The 17,044-nt window shown below is 44.3% G+C and overlaps 1 protein-coding gene across 1 annotated transcript; it reads right to left on the bottom strand.

Annotated features, from left to right (window-relative positions):
* Positions 1-15,610: 15,610 nt before the first annotated feature.
* Positions 15,611-16,345, bottom strand: LOC138897159 (uncharacterized). Its single transcript, XM_070183117.1, has 2 exons — positions 16,169-16,345; positions 15,611-15,949 (listed from the first exon to the last, which is right to left on the bottom strand). Exons 1-2 carry the CDS (start codon positions 16,343-16,345, stop codon positions 15,611-15,613), a joined length of 516 nt encoding a protein of 171 aa, XP_070039218.1.
* Between the last annotated feature and the right edge of the window lie 699 nt (positions 16,346-17,044).

Genomic DNA, 17,044 nt, shown 5'->3' with positions numbered 1-17,044 from the left:
GGTAATTTCGTGTTTTGATGTCATTTTGAGTGATTCGAAGGTTCGACTAAGTTTGTAGGGGGTCATATGACTTGTTGGTATATTTGGTTGAGGTCCCGAGGGCCTCGGGGTGATTTCGGGTGGTCAACGGAAGAATTAGATTTGATGAAATGCAGCTGAAGTTGTTGGTTCTGGTGTCTTCCGCACTTGTGGAGTGGGAACCGCAGGTGCGAGGCCACATGAGAGAAGGAAGATCCACAAGTGTGGCTAAGGGAGACCTGGGCTCAGACCGTAGGTGTGATAGAAATCCCACATTTGCAGTGGTCGCAGAAGCGGTTTGGGAGGCGCAGATGTGCAGATGGATCGCAGGTACGGCTTGGGTCCCGCATCTGCGATGACCGCAGATGCGGTCAAGTGATCACAGGAGTGGATTCGGGCTTTTAATTTCTACAAAAGTGGATCCCGGTTCGCATATGCGGTTCCGCAAGTGCGGAACTAGGACAACATGTGCGGTTTTAACTGGGCAGAAAACCCCAGCTCGAGGTTTTGTCTTCAATTTTCAATTTTGGACTTGGGGAGCTCGGGAGATAGGTGATTTTTTGAAGGTTTTCAAGGAGGACGTTGGGGTAAGGGATTCTAACCCATATTGGTCTAATTTATGTGAATATATGGCTTTGTTCATCATTTAATTAGGGATTGGAATTGGAAATTTGGGGATTTAGGGCTTGGGAATGAGAGAGTGGACTTTGGGGTTTTGGAGGGGCAATTGAGGTCGAATTTTGGTAAATTTGGTATGACTAGACTCGTGAGTGAATGTACTTTCGGGTTTTGTGATTTTTATTGGATTTCAAGATGTGGGCCTGAGTTTGAGCCGATTTCGGATTTTGGCTATAATTAGGTATGTTTCTTGTGGAATTGATTCCTTTAGCCTATATTGATCGTATTGTATTACTTGTGGCTAGATTCGGGATGTTCGGAGGCCGAATTGAGAGGCAAGGGCATTCCGGAGTAGGACTTTGCTTGGTTTAAGGTAAGTAACATTTTCAAACTTGGTTCTGAGTGTTGGAGACCCCAAATTATATGCTATGTGATTAGTATTGAGGTGACGTACATGCCAAGTGACGGGCGTGCGGGCGTGCACCGTGAGAATTGTGACCTGGGTGATTCCATGGCACCGTTTAGTGACTCTATCCTATTGATATCCATGTTTTCATAAGGTGATAAAGTAGTTGAGCTGTAGATCGTGTTAGATATCATGTTTAGGCTTTATGCCGAGATTGGTTGGACCCTTAGCGGTCATTTCTTGCAGTCATCTCACTAGTTTCATTTACTATTCCATACTCATTCGTGATCATGCATTTTTATATCATATCTCGGTCTCAGTTATTTATTGATTCATCATATCATTGTTCTGGGTTATTTTCATGACATTGTGAGCCCGTGGTGATATTGGAGAGGTTGATGACTGAGTGAGTCCGAGTGCCTGGTTATAAGTGATAGTTATGGGATCGGGCTTTACACCGTAGTGGTTATATTGATGATTATGATAGCACTTGGGCTGTAGGAGCCCCTCCAGAGTCTGTAACACACCCCCAGTGAGCGTGGATGATATTATTGAGGGATGGATTTCCCTGGACATGGATTTTTCCGAAGTGCTTGATACCTGGAGATGGATTTCTGCACAAGGTTGGATTGCCCTTTTTCCTCGGTACTGGGTGACTCATAGTCAGTGTTGTATATGTTCCGGGATAGATTTCCCTAGGCCGGATGGACATATACAGTACCGAGTGGTCGAACACTTGAGAGTAGGAGCACATGGTGCATTTCATACAGTCTGTGCATCGGTATGTAGAGATAGCTGAGTTGCATACCTTACACTGTTCAGATTTGTACTTATTTTTTTTAAAACTATTTTGAGCTGTCTATTTGACTTGAAAGCATGCCTATATTTCTGCGCATTTATTTCTCTCATACCCGTTGAGGTTGAGTTTTTCACTACCTTTCAGTTCAAAGTTTGGACTTGTTACTTACTGAGTTAGTGTACTCACGTTACTCCCTGCACCTTGTGTGCAGATCCAGGCATTTTTGGTCATGGCAGCGATTGCTGATTTTTCTACATTTAGACTCAGGGATTATTGAGGTAGCTGCATGACATTCGCGGACCTTGATTTTTATCTTCCTTAGTTTATTTGTACTTTTGAGTTTATTTCTATAGACACTTTTGTGGACTATGTCCCGGTTATTAGACGCTCATGTACTCAGTGACTCCCTGGTTTTGGGCTGGATTGTATCACTTTGGGATTTTCATATGTTTTAAACAGTTTTTCTTTAATGTTAAATGCTTCCGTTAACGTTTTCAAACTTATTGTTGTTGGTGTTGGTTTGTTGAGTTGAGGCTGGCCTAGTTCCACGATAGACGCCATCACGATAGTTGATTTTGGGTCGTGACAAGTTAGTAGCAGAGCCTAGGTTACATAGGTCTCACGATTCATGAGCGGGTTTAGTAGAGTCTTTCGGATCGGTATGGAGACGTCTGTACTTATCTCGAGAGGTTGTAGAACCCTTAGGAAACTCCACATTCTTGAATTCTTGTCGTGCGAAACTGTTGATTCTAGTAACCAAACATCTGTTGTTTCATTCTCTCACAGATGGTAAGGACTCGTACTACCAGGCAGGATGGACCACCACCAGTACCACCAGCCAGGGTCGCGAGAGGCCGAGGGCGCTGTAGAGGCCGCGGTAGGGGCATAGGTGCAACCCGCACAGTAGCTGGGGCAGTACCTGCAGTTCCACCAGTTACCCCAGATCAGGACCAGATTCTAGTTGTTGATGCACCAGCTCAGGCACCACCTGTGCCTATTGTGATTCCAGGCCTTCAGGAGGCCTTAGCTCAGATTCTGACCGTGTGTACCAGTCTTGCTCAGGCGGTCTCTGTTTCGACCGTAGCAATCATTTCTCAGGCCAGGAGAGGTGCTTAGACTCCCGCTGCCCGCACACCAGAGCAGGTGGTACATGGATTCTAAATACCGAGGGTGCCACCAGCCCAGCCGGTTGCAGCTGTTTATGACTATGTGGTTCCTGCTATTCCTGATGATGAGCAATGTAGATTGGAGAGGTTTGGGAGACTCCATCCTCCATCTTTCAGTGGTGCAGAGGGTGAGGATGTACAGGGTTTCTTGGATAGGTGTTAGAGGATACTCCATACAACAGGAATTCTGGAGACCAGTGGGGTATCATTCACTACTTTCCAGTTCTCTAGGGCTGCCTTCAGTTGGTGGGAGGCTTACCAGAGGCGTAGGCCGGTCGGCGCATCACCCCTTACTTGGCAGCAATTCTCCGTTATATTTCTGGAAAAGTTCGTGCCTCAGTCCCGTAGAGAGGAGTTGCGTAGGCAGTTTGAGCAGCTTCGTTAGGGTGATATGTCTGTGACGCAGTATGAGATGCGATTCTCGGAGTTGGCCCGTCATGCTATCTGGTTGGTTCCCACAGATAGGGAGAGAATCAGGAGATTTATAGATGGCCTCACTTATCAGCTGTGATTGCTTATGACCAGAGAAAGAGAGTGTCTGATGCTACTTTTGATGAGGTTGTTGATATTGCTCGGCAGATTGAGATGGTTCGCAGTCAGGAGTGGGTCAATAGGGAGGCCATAAGGCCTCGTGGACAGGGGGATTTAGTGGTGCTCTTGCTGGGGGTCAATTACAGCACGGTAGAGGTCGTCCTTTTAATCATGATCAGATGGCTTGCCCAGTGCACCGAGGTGCATCATCCGGTCATGGCCCCTATGGTTATCAGTAGGGCCAGACATCATTCGGTGCGCTACCAGCTCAGAGTTCGTCGCATGCACCATCATCTCAGGGTTCATCTATGTTAGGACCTTCTAGTAGTTATTCCAGTGCTCGGGGTTCCCTTCAGTCCCTAGTGGCCGGTAGAGGTTTCTTTAAGTGTGGGGATTTGGGTCATATCAAGAGGTTTTGTCCCTGCCTGATAGGAGGTTCATCTCAGCAAAGGAGTAAGCCTTCGACTTCAGCACCAGTTCCTTCACCACCCGCCCAGCCAGCTAGGGGTGGAGCTCAGTCAGCTAGTGGCCGACCGAGAAGGGAAGGCCGATCAGGGGGCGGCCAGGCCTGTTTCTATGCCCTCCCAGCTAGACCAGATGCCATGGCTTCAGATGCTGTGATTACAGGTATTATTTCGGTTTGCCACCGAGATGCCTCAGTATTATTTGACCCTGGGTCCACTTATTCATATGTTTCCTCGTATTTCGCTCATTTTCTGGATATGCCTCATGAGTCCTTAGTCTCATCTATTCATGTATCTACTCCTGTGGGAGATACTATTGTTGTGGACCATGTATATAGGTCCTGTGTGGTGACTATTGGGGGTCTGGAGACCCGAGTGGACCTTTTACTACTCAGTATGGTTGATTTTGATGTGATATTGGGTATGGATTGGCTGTCTCCATGTCATGTTATTCTAGATTGTCACGCTAAGATCGTGATGTTGGCGATACCGGGTTTCCGAGGGTTGAGTTGAGCGATTCTATAGACTATGTACCTAGTAGGGTGATTTCATATTTGAAGGCTCAGCGTATGGTTGAGAAGGGTTATCTATCCTATTTAGCTTTTGTGAGGGATGTTAGTGCAGAGATCCTTACCATTGATTCTGTTCCGGTGGTACGTGATTTTCCGGATGTGTTTTTTGCAGACTTGCCGGGCATGCCGCCTGACTGGGATATTGACTTTGGTATTGATTTGGTGCCGGGCACTTAGCCCATTTCTATCTCACCGTATCGTATGGCACCGGCGGAGTTGAAGCAGCTGAAAGGACAGCTTCAGGAACTCCTTGATAAGGGGTTTATTCGGCCTAGTGTGTCACCTTGGGGTGCACTGGTCCTATTTGTGAAGAAGAAAGATGGTTCCATAAGGATGTGCATTGATTACAGGCAGTTAAACAAGGTCATAGTCAAGAACAAGTATCATTTGCCTCGTATTGATGATCTATTTGACCAGCTTCAGGGAGCGAGGGTGTTCTCCAAGATCGATTTGAGGTCTAGGTATCACCAGCTGCAGATTCGGGATTCGAATATTCTTAAGACAACTTTCAGGACCCGATATGGCCATCATAAGTTCTTAGTGATGTCTTTTGAGTTGACCCATGCCCCAGCAACGTTCATGCATTTGATGAATAGTGTATTCCAGCCCTATTTGGACTCATTCATTATTATATAAATTGATGACATCCTGGTGTACTCTCGTAGCCAGGAGGAACATGCTCAGCATCTGAGGATTGTATTTCAGAGATTGAGGGAGGAGAAGCTTTATGCAAAGTTCTCCAAGTGTAAGTTTTGGCTCGGTTCATAGCATTCTTGGGGCACGTGGTGTCCAATAAGGGTATTCAGGTGGATCCGAAGAAGATAGAAGTGGTGCAGAGTTGGCATGGACCGTTCTCATCCATGGAGATTAGGAGCTTCCTTGGTTTGGCGGGCTATTACCATCGCTTTGTGGAGGAATTTTCATCTATTACGTCGCCCTTGACCAAATTGACCCAAAAGGGTGCTCCATTCAGGTGGTCGGATGTGTGTGAGGAGAGCTTCCAGAAGCTCAAGACTGCTTTGACCACAACTCCAGTTCTAGTTCTGCCGTCAGCTTCAGGTTCTTACACCGTGTATTATGATGCTTCGAGGATAGGTATTGGATGTGTTCTGATGCAAGAGAGTAGGGTGATTGCCTATGCCTCGCGCCAGTTGAAGACTCATGAGAAGAACTATCCTATCCATGACCTTGAGTTAGCAGCTATTGTGCATGCCTTAAAGATTTGGCGGCACTATTTGTATGGGATTCATTGTGAGATCTATATTGATCACCGGAGTTTGCAGCACATGTTCAAGCAGAAGGATCTTAATTTGCACCAGCGGAGATGGTTGGAGCTTCTCAAGGACTATGATATCGCTATTTTTTACCGTTCGGGGAAGACTAATATGGTGGCTGATGCTTTGAGTCACCAGGCGGAGAGTTTGGAGAGTTTAGCATATCTTCCAGCAGCAGAGAGGCCTTTGGCATTGGATGTTCAGGACTTAGCTGGCCAGCTTGTCAGATTGGATATTTCGGAGCCGAGTCGGGTATTGGCTTGTGTGGTCTCCAGGTCTTTCTTTATGACTGTATCAGGGAGCGTCAGTATGATGACCCCCACCTGCTCATTCTTTAGGACAGGGTTCAGCGAGGTGATGCTAGAGATGTGATTATTGGTGATGATGGCGTGTTGAGGATGCATGGCTGGATATGTGTACCCAATGTGGATGGACTTCGGGAGTTGATTCTTGAGGAGGCCCACCGCTTGCGGTATTCCATCCATCCGGGTGCCGCGAAGATGTACCAGAATTTGAGACAACACTATTGGTGGAGGCGGATGAAGAAGGATATAGTTGGGTTTGTGGTTCGGTGTCTCAACTGTCAGCAGGTTACGTATAAACATCAGAGACCGGGTGGTTTGCTTCAGAGGTTAGAGATCCCAGAGTGGAAGTGGGAGCAAATCACCATGGACTTCGTAGTTGGGTTCCCACGGACTTCGAGGAAGTTCAATGCTATTTGGGTTATTATGGATCGGCTGACCAAGTCCAGGCACTTCATTCCAGTTGGTACTACTTACTCTTCAGAGCGGTTGGCTGAGATTTATATTAGAGAGATTGTTCGCCTGCATGGTGTCCCAGTTTCCATCATTTCAGATAGGGGCACTCAGTTTACATCGCAGTTTTGGAGGGCCGTGCAGCGAGAGTTGGGTACTCAGGTTGAGTTGAGCACAACCTTTCATCCTCAGATGGACGGACAGTCTGAGCGCATTATTCAGATATTGGAGGACATGCTACGCGTTTGTGCCATCAATTTTGGGGGTTCAGGGTACCAATTTCTGCCACTTGCGTAGTTTTCATATAACAACAGTTATCAGTCGAGCATTCAAATGGCTCCGTACAAGACTTTATATGGAAGGAGGTGTAGATCTCCAGTAAGATGGTTTGAGCCGGGTGACGCTAGGCTCTTGGGGACGGGCTTTGTCCAGGATGCATTAGACAAGGTGAAATTGTTTCAGGAGCGGCTTCACATGACGCAGTCTAGGCAGAAGAGCTATGCGGACAGGAAGGTCCGTGATGTGTCTTTCATGGTCGGAGAGAAGGTTTTGCTGAAGGTATCACCCATGAAGGGTGTTATGAGGTTTGGTAAGAGGGGCAAGTTGAGACACCGGTTCGTTGGGCCTTTTGAGGTGCTTCAGAGGTTAGGAGATGTGGCTTATAAGCTTGCCTTGCCACCCAGCTTGTCGAGTGTGCATCCAGTATTTCACGTTTCTATGCTCCGGAAGAATATTGGCGATCCGTCCCATGTTTTGGACTAGAACACGGTTCATTTGGATAGTGATATGACTTATGATGTAGGTGGCCATTTTGGAGCGGCAGGTTCAGAAGTTGAGGTCAAAGGATATAGCTTCAGTGAAGGTGCAGTGGAGAGGTCAACATGTGGAGGAGGCCACCTGGGAGACCGAGCGGGAGATGCGGAGCAGATATCCACACATATTTGAGGCTCCAGGTATGTTTCTAGACTCGTTCGAGGATGAACATTTATTTAAGAGGGGGAAGATGTAACGACCCGGCCGGTCATTTCGAGAGTTATAGCCCCGTTTCCCCCATTTCTACTTCTTTTTGTGTTCTTCAGCTATATTGTGATATATAGGGTTAGTTGGTTCGAGTCCGGAGTGGTTTCAGAGTGAATTGAGACACTTAGGGCCCGTTTGGCCATAGATTTTGCCAAAATAAACTTGGCTTTTATTTGGCACACACATGTTTGGCCATAGATTTTGCCTACATTTTGGCCAAATCCCAAGTCCCAAATCCCAAAACCAGCTCAATCGCTGGTTTTGGGCCAAAATATCACTATTATATTTTTAAACAATTATCCCAAACTTTTGTATTTTATAAAAGAGCCTACCATTTATTATTTTGTAACGATGTTGCTTCGTCTTCTCGGTCATCTGATAGTGTATCATGTAGTTCATTATAAAAATGATAATTTTGTATTAAATTTATTTATGTTCAGGACTATGGTTTGCGATAATATAATGAATGTTATTGATAATGGTACTGTTGGGTATTTGTGATAGTATTTAGAACTTGTGGGTATAAGTCATGTTTCATGTTTTTCCAAACCAAACTTCACCCAAAACAGATGTTCAAACACATTTTCATCTTCAAACCAAATTTCACCCAAATCAGATTTTTCAGAATAAATTTGGGAATCTATGGCCAAACGCTAGCTTAGTCTCTTTTTTAGAAGCATAAGTTGGAAAAGTCAATCGAATATTGACTTATGTGTAAACGATCTCGGATTTGAATTTTTATGGTTCCGTTAGCTTCATTAGGTGATTGTGGACTTAGGAGTCCGGAATGTGATTTGGAGGTCCGTAGGATAATTAGGCTTGAATTGTCGAAAGTTAAAAATTTGGCGATTTTGGTCGGTAGTGGAAATTTTGATATCGGCGTCGGAATGGATTTTCAGTAGTTGGAGTAGGTTCGTGGTGTCATTTTTCACGTGTGTGTAAAATTTGAGGTCATTCGGACGTGGTTTGATAGGTTTCGGCGTCGGTTGTGGAATTTGGAAGTTTAGAAGTTTCTAGGCTTGAATCCGAGGGTAATTTCGTGTTTTGATGTTATTTTGGGTGATTCGAAGGTTCAATTATGTTCGTAGGGGGTCATATGACTTGTTGGTATGTTTGGTTGACGTCCCGAAGGCCTCGGGGTGATTCCAGGTGGTCAACGGAATAATTGGAGTTGATGAAATGCAGCTGAAGCTGCTGGTTCTGGTGTCTTCCGCACCTGCGGAGTTGGAACCGCAGGTGCGAGGCTGCAGGAGTAAAGGAAGAGCTGCAGGTGCGGCTAAGGGAGACTTGGGCTTAGACCGCAAGTGCGATAGAAATCCCGCATCTGTGATGGTCGCAAAAGCGGTTTGGGAGGCACAAATGCACAGATCTATCGCAGGTGTGGCCTGGGTCCCGCATCTGCGATGAACACAGATGCAGTCAAGTGATCGCAGGAGCGGAGTCAGGCTTTTAATGAATTTCCACAGAAGCAGTGCCCGGTTCGCAGATGCGGTTCCGCAGGTGCGGAACTAGGACCACAAGTGCAGTTTTTAACTGGGCAGAAAACCCTAGCTCGAGGTTTTGTCTTCCATTTTTAATTTTGGACTTGGGGAGCTTGGGAGAGAGGCAATGTTTCGAAGGTTTTCAAGGAGGACGTTGGGGTAAGGGATTCTAACCCGTATTAGTCTAATTTCCGTGAATCTATGACTTTGTTCATCATTTAATTAGGGATTGGAATTGAAAATTTGAGGATTTAGGGCTTGAGAATGAGAGAGTGAACTTTGGGGTTTTAGAGGGGTAATTGAGGTCGAATTTTGGTAAATTTGGTATGACTAGACTCGTGAGTAAATGGGCTTACGGGTTTTGTGATTTTTGTTGGATTTCGAGACGTGGGCCCGGGGGCCGGGTTTGAGTCAATTTTGGATTTTGGCTATAATTTGGTATTTTTCTTGTGGAATTGATTTCTTTAGCCTATATTGATCGGATTGTATTGCTTGTGGTTAGATACGAGGCGTCGGAGGCCGAATTGAGAGGCAAGGGCAATCCAGAGTAGGACTTTGCTTGGTTTGAGGTAAGTAACATTTTCAAACTTGGTTCTGACGGTTTGAGACCCCAAATTATATGCTATGTAATTGGTATTGAGGTGACGCACATGCCAAGTGACAGGCGTGCGGGAGTGCACTGTGAGAATTGTGACCTGGGTGATTCCATGGCACCGTTTAGTGACTCTATCCTGTTGATATCCATGTTTTCATCAGGTGATAAAGTAGTTGAGCTGTAGATCGTGCTAGATATCACATTTAGGCTTTGTGCCAGGATTGGTTGGACCCTTAGCGATCATTTCTTGCTGTCATCTCACTAGTTTCATTTACTATTCCATACTAAGTCATGATCATGCATTTTTATATCATATCTCGGTCTCAGTTATTTATTGATTCATCATATCATTGTTCCGGGTTGTTTTCATGACATTGTGAGCCCGTGGTGAGACTGGAAAGGTTGATGACTGAGTGAGGCCGAGTGCCTGGTTATGAGTGATAGTTATGGGATCGGGCTGCACGCCGCAGTGGTTATATTGATGATTATGATAGCGCTTGGGCTGTAGAAGCCCCTCCGGAGTCTGTAACACACCCCAGTGAGCGCAATGAGGGATGGATTTCCCTAGACATGGATTTGTCCGAAGTACTTGATACCTGGAGATGGATTTCTCCACAGGGTTGGATTGCCCTTTTTCCTCGGTGCTGGGTGACTCATAGTCAATGTTGTATATGTTCCGGGATGGATTTCCCTGGGCCGTATGGCCATATACAGTATCGAGTGGTCGAACACTTAAGAGTGGGAGCATATGGTGCATTTCATACAGTCTGTGCATCGGCATGTAGAGATAGCTGAGTTGCATACCTTACACTGTTCAGATTTGTACTTATTTTTTTTAAAACTATTTTGAGCTGTCTATTTGACTTGAAAGCATGCCTATATTTCTGCGCATTTATTTCTCTCATACTCGTTGAGGTTGAGTTCGTCACTACCTTTCAGTCCAAAGTTTGGACTTGTTACTTACTGAGTTGGTATACTCACGTTACTCCCTGCACCTTGTGTGCAGATCCAAGCGTTTCTGGTCACGGCAGTGGCTGCTGATTATTTTGCATTTAGAGTCAGGGATTATTGAGGTAGCTGCACCACGTTCCCAGACCTTGATTTTTCTCTTCCTTAGTTTATTTGTACTTTTGAGTTTATTTCTATAGACATTTTTGTGGACTATGTCCCGGTTATTAGACGCTCATGTACTCAGTGACGCCCTGGTTTTGGGCTGGATTATATCACTTTGGGATTTTCATTTGTTTTAAACAGTTTTTCTTAAATGTTAAATACTTCCGTTAACGTTTTCAAACTTATTATTGTTGGTGTTAGGTTGTTGAGTTGAGGCTGGCCTAGTTCCACGATAGACGCCATCACGACGGTTGATTTTGGGTCGTGACAACCGTGTTACATCCAGGCCTAGGTTCAAGGCGTGAAAGTATGGGCGGTGGGAGTCTGAGCTCCTCCCCCAGCCTGAGAAGTGTCTGGTGCAACTGGAATCATTCCCGCCTGAGTCAAGGTGCAAAACATGATCAGAAATTGTGCCAAAGTTTTCTGAAGTCTAGGGGTAGCAACAGGTGTCTGGTCCCCAATCGGAGCTGCAAGTGGCTCCTCAGTCGCGGCCCTAGCACAGCCCCTCGCTGCAGTATGTGCTCCGCCTCTGCTTCGGCCTCTAGAAACACCGGTACCGGGGGCAACGTTGTCGGTAACTGAAGCTCGTGTTCACCATCTGTGAGAGAATAGAAATACAAAGGTTCTTCTGAAATAAATAATTCTGCACGATAAGGAATGAAAAAAGTGAAATACACTAATAGTTCCATAGCCTCTCGAAGATAAGTACAGACGTCTCTATACCGGTCTACAAGACTACTAAACTTGCTTATGACTCGTAGAACCTATGAGCCTAAAGCTCTGATACCAACTTGTCACGGCCTCAAATCCCACCTTAAGGATCGTGATGGCACCTAGTCCCTAAGCCTAGGTAAGCCTAACACATAATGAGATTAACATAATAAAATAACTTAGATATTAAATAAAAATTGATAATTGACATAACATCGTGGAAAATGATCAACAACCATACATCCCAAAAATTGGTTGTGCGGAATCATAAGCTCTACCAAGAATACACTAGAAATCTCGAAATACAACATTGTTTGGCATACAAAAAACAATATTAAGGAAAAACAATGGAAGGTGACTCCGAGGCCTGGATTTACACAAAATATGCAAAAGCGTAGTATGAATACACCACAATTGGTACCCAATAAGTATCAAGACTAACCTCGGTGGAGCAGTGACGAGGTTCAAGTCAAGACACTCACTAGTCAAATAACCTGTGCAGAATATTAATATAAAACTAACAACGGAAAGCATAACAAATAAATTGCAACAAGAATATGCATGTGATAACAAGACATGTTAACCAAATTATGTGAAACACAAAGTGAAATCATTTAAGAAAAATAATGACATATTCAAATCATCAACCCGTTCCAACACAAGAATAACATCAAGAATCACTTCTAAGTACCACATAACATAATCACAAATCACCATTGTGACATCGCGTGAGCCTTACATTTAAAACATTTCTCCTAAATAGTTCCACGTGCATAAGCCCTCTTATCTTGCCGCGTGCACATCAATATACACACCACCCTTATGTCGCCGCATGCGCATCTCAATCACAACACAATAATCAACCCGCACCACACGTACATATGTTTTACAACATTACCACAACAACAATACCAATGTCACAACAAGATAAAGCCCATGGCTCAACAACAATGTGTAAAAGAATCATAACAATGACATAAGGGTGCGGGGAGTGAACAAAAAAATAAAAGCATGTTTCATATAACAAACAACTCCAAAATCAAGGCATATTAATAGCCCAAGGTCTAATTCGGTCACAAAACAACACATACGCCCATGTACACACTCGTCACCTTATGTACTCGTCGTTTCACACGGCACAAATAATGCAATTAAGACCAAATCCTAAGGGGAATTTCACCCATAAAAAGTTAGGCAAGATACTTACCTCAAATAAGATAAGTCAATACTCTAAGAAGCCCTTCTCGCGCAAATCAACCTCGAGATGGCTCGAATCTAGCCAAAACAACTTAATAATATCAATAAAAGCCATAAGAAACAAGCCCAAATGATAAAGCTATGATCTTGGTTCAATTATGCAAAGTCAACCCAAAAGGTTAACCCCATGCTTACACCCCGAAACCTGACCAAACTCACAAATTCCGAACACTCATTCCAATACGAGTCCAAATGTATGTGTTTCATCCAATTCTGACCTCAAATCAACCTTCAAATCATCAATTTATGTTTTTAAAAAGATTTTTTTTCTAAAATCCCCGATTTCTATAATTAGATTCATCAATCAAACACTAAAATTGAGGTTGGAATCATGAATAATGAACAAATCCGAGTAAAAGATACTTACTCCAATCCAAATCGTGAATATTCTTTCCAAAATTGCCCAAATCCGAGCTCTATAACTCAAAAAGTGATAAAATAACCAAAACCCTCTAATTATAGTACTTTAGTAGTCTGCCCAGGTATATACATCGCGATCGCGGGACCTACATCGTGAAGATAAAATTCCGCCCAACTACTGGCCCTCCTATGTGAACACGAGATAACCATCGCGACTGTGACGCACAAGATGATGGGGCATATGCGAACGCGGCATCATTCATGCGATCGCGAATAACAACGCGTCAGGAAGAACAATGCATGCCATCCTCAGTCGACCTTTCCTTCTACACGAACGCGACTTCCTACTCATGATCCTGATGGCACTGCCTCCCCAAGCTCCGCGAACGCATTCCTAACTTCGCGAACGCAAAAACCAAACACGCCTGATGCCAAAATGCCCTCCGTGAACGTGACTCCTTAGTCGCGATCTCGATGAAGGAAACCAAATACTAGTCAAACAACAGTCCAAAATAAGAGGAAATGGTCTGAAACCCATCCGAAACACCCCCGAGGCCCCCAAGACCCTGTCCAATTACACCAACCAATCCCAACACATAACACAAACCTACTCGAGGCTTCAATCATGCCAAACAACATCAAAACTACGAATCACACCTCAATTCAAGCTTAATGAATCAAGCTTAATGAACTAATGAACTTTCAACTTCCAAAACCCATGTCGAACCACATCAAATCAACTTAGAATGACCTCAAATTTTACATGCAAGTTCCAAATGACACAAAGAACCTATTCCAACTCCCAGAATCAAAATCCAAACCCGATATCAACAAAGTCAATTCTTGGTCAAACCTATCAACCTTCCAAACCTTCAACTTTCCAACTTTCTCCAATTCAAGCCGAGATAACCTAGGAACCTCCAAATTTAAATTTGGACATACGCCTAAGTCCAAAATTATCATACGAAGCTATAGAAACCGTCAAAACACCACTCCGGAGTCATCTATATAAAAGTCAAACTCCGGTCAACTCCTATAACTTAAGCCTCCAACCAAGGGGCTAAATATTCCAAATCAATCCAAAACTCCCTCGAAACCATACCAACCTACCCTGAAAGTCACATAACCCCAAATACACATATGAAAAGTATAAAATAGGGAAAATGGGGCTAAAATACTCAAAACGACCAGTCGGGCCATTACATTCTATCCTTCTTAAACAAACGCTCATCCTCGAACGAGTATGGAGAGATTCTTGAAGTGCCAAAAAGGTGAGAATATCAGCTTCGCATATCATGCTCGGTCTCCCAAGTTGCCTTCTCAACCGGTTGACCTCTCCATTGAACCTTCACTGATGCAATGTTCTTTGACCTCAACTTCCGAGCTTGGCTATCTAAAATAGCCACCGGCTCCTCAACATAAATCATCCTTATCCAATTGCACAGAGCTGAAATCTAACACATGTGACGGATCACCATAATACTTCCGAAACATGAAAACATGGAGCACTAGGTGAACTCCTGATAAGCTGGGTGGCAAAGCAAGTTTATAGGCTACCCCACCCTCCCTCTCAAGAATATCAAAAGGACCAATATACTGAGGGCTCAACTTGCCCTTCTTCCCTAACCTCATCACACCCTTCAAAGGTGAAACTCTGAGTAGAACCTTCTCACCCACCATGAATGCCACATCACGAGCCCTCCTATCAGAATAACTCTTTTGCCTAGACTGTGCTGTACGAAGTCGCTCCTGAATCAACTTCACCTTCTTCATGACATCTCAAACCAAATCAGTGCCCAATAAAGGCTTGAACACCCGGTTCATCAAATCTATAAAGGTTGTTGGGGGTAATAGTCAAGCCAAACAACATCACCAAGAACTCGTAGTGACCATACCGAGTCCGAAAGGTTGTCTTAGGGATATCTGATGCCCTAGTCTTCACCTGATGGTAGCCCGACCTCAAATCAATCTTGAAAAGCACCTTAGCACCCTAAAGATAGTCAAATAAGTCATCAATCCTCGGCAACAGATACTTTTCTTGATAGTGACCTTGTTCAACTACCAATAGTCTATGCACATCCTCATCGCTGTCCTTTCTTTTGACAAACAATACCGGTGCACCCCAAGGCGATACACTAGGTCTAATGAATCCTTTGTCAAGAAAATCTTGCAAATGTTCATTTAATTCTTTCAACTCAACTGGGGCCATAAGGTATGGTAGAATAGAAATAGGATGAGTGCCTAGAATCAAGTCAATGTTGAAGTCGATGTCTCTGTCGGGTAGCATACTCGACAACTCTGTAGGAAATACCTTTGGAACTCTCTCACCACCGTAACTGAATCCATGGAAGGCACCTCAGCATTAGAATCATGCATATAATCCAAATACACCAAACACCCCTGCTCAATCATATGTTGAGCCTTCACATATGAAATGACCATGCTAGTGGAGTGACCAGCAGGATGGCCTCTACCAAAGCGCTGACTGAACTGGCCTGATAGGATGGCCTCTACCAAAGGAACCTCTGCCTCCAGATGAGGCACCACTGAACCCACCAAAATGACTAGGCCTCTTCTCAGATGCTGCCTCCCTACCCTGGACACGGCTCCCTTCAATACGCCTAGCAATCTCCACAACTCGAGTGGAAGAAATATCATCCTCAGTCTCTCTGGCCATTTGTATCCTGATACCATAAGTAAGGCCATCTATAAATCTTCTTACCCTCTCCCTCTCAGTAGGGATCAAGGTAACGACATGGTGGGATAAATCTACGAATCTGGTCTCATGCTGAGTAACAGTCATGCTACCCTGCAGGAGGCACTCAAACTGACTGCATAAGTCCTCTCTCAGAGTGAAGGGGATGAACTTCTCCAATAATAGCTGTGAGAACTGAGCCCAAGTGAGAGGAGGTGAACCTGCTGGTCTACCCCAAACATACTCCTGCCACTACCTCTTGGTAGATCCATGCATCTGAAACACTACGAAGTCAACTCTGTTGGACTCCACTATATCCATGTTGTGCAATACCTCATGGCAACGGTCCAAGAAATACTGGGGGTCCTCAGAAGTCATACTAGCAAAGCGAGTGGGAAACAACTTGGTGAACTTGTCCAACCTCTTCAGCCCCTCGGCTGACATCGCAGATCCCTCCCCAGACTGTGTAGCAATAACAAGCTGAACTGCTCCAACTATTGGAACTGTCATAGTTTAATATCCATGAGCCATCTGCTCTAGAGTATGAGTAGCGGGAGTTTGGGCTTCTACCGAGCCTGAGAGACGGCTTGTGCTATAGGAAATACACCGGCATGGGCCACACTCTTCATAAGGTCCACCAAGCGGCCTGGGCCAACTCTTTAGGAGAAAGATCAACGAAAGAGAATACTGAAGTCTATGTGAAGAATCCGTGTTTAAATCCTCCTGTTTCAAACTCAAACACTAGGGGGACTATATGGAGTATGAAGATAACATATAGATATATTAGTTCAAGATGATTCAAGATAGATGGATTTTGAGGATTTCAAAACCATTTACGAAATTCCAGGCCTAAAAAGAAAAGCGTGAAAGAATGACTATAGCTTCTAAAGATATTTGTAAGATGCAGAAACGATTACAGAACAAAGCATTTCTAGAAAGTTTATGAGTAGAATACAAATCATCAAAGATATTGTATTTACATCAAAAGCAATTGTGTTGTTATAAGAAAATAATTGCATTATTCATAAATAAATACTTATCTCAAAGCTTTATGAGGACTTAATTTGTATCTCAATTAGTTCAATACTTGTACGAATAAGCAAGGATACCTAAATCCTATTTCACACCGAACATGAAGATGTGTCATGGCTCGAAATCCCAACCACGGGGTCATGATGGTGCTTAACGTCCACTTGCTAGGCAAACCAA

This window comes from Nicotiana tomentosiformis, chromosome 8, assembly GCF_000390325.3.
Source record: "Nicotiana tomentosiformis chromosome 8, ASM39032v3, whole genome shotgun sequence".
Lineage (NCBI taxonomy): Eukaryota > Viridiplantae > Streptophyta > Magnoliopsida > Solanales > Solanaceae > Nicotiana > Nicotiana tomentosiformis.
Note: the sequence above shows the minus strand (reverse complement) of the source record. Positions and strands in the feature narration are given on the sequence as shown.

Bases quoted from the DNA above. Each gene is read 5' to 3' on its own strand.
- LOC138897159 (XM_070183117.1), bottom strand. From the start codon at position 16,345: ATGACAGTTCCAATAGTTGGAGCAGTTCAGCTTGTTATTGCTACACAG. The intron at 15,950-16,168 runs GTATTGCACAAC...TGCCTCCTGCAG, and splicing joins TCTTGGACCGTTGCCATGAG to GGTAGCATGACTGTTACTCA.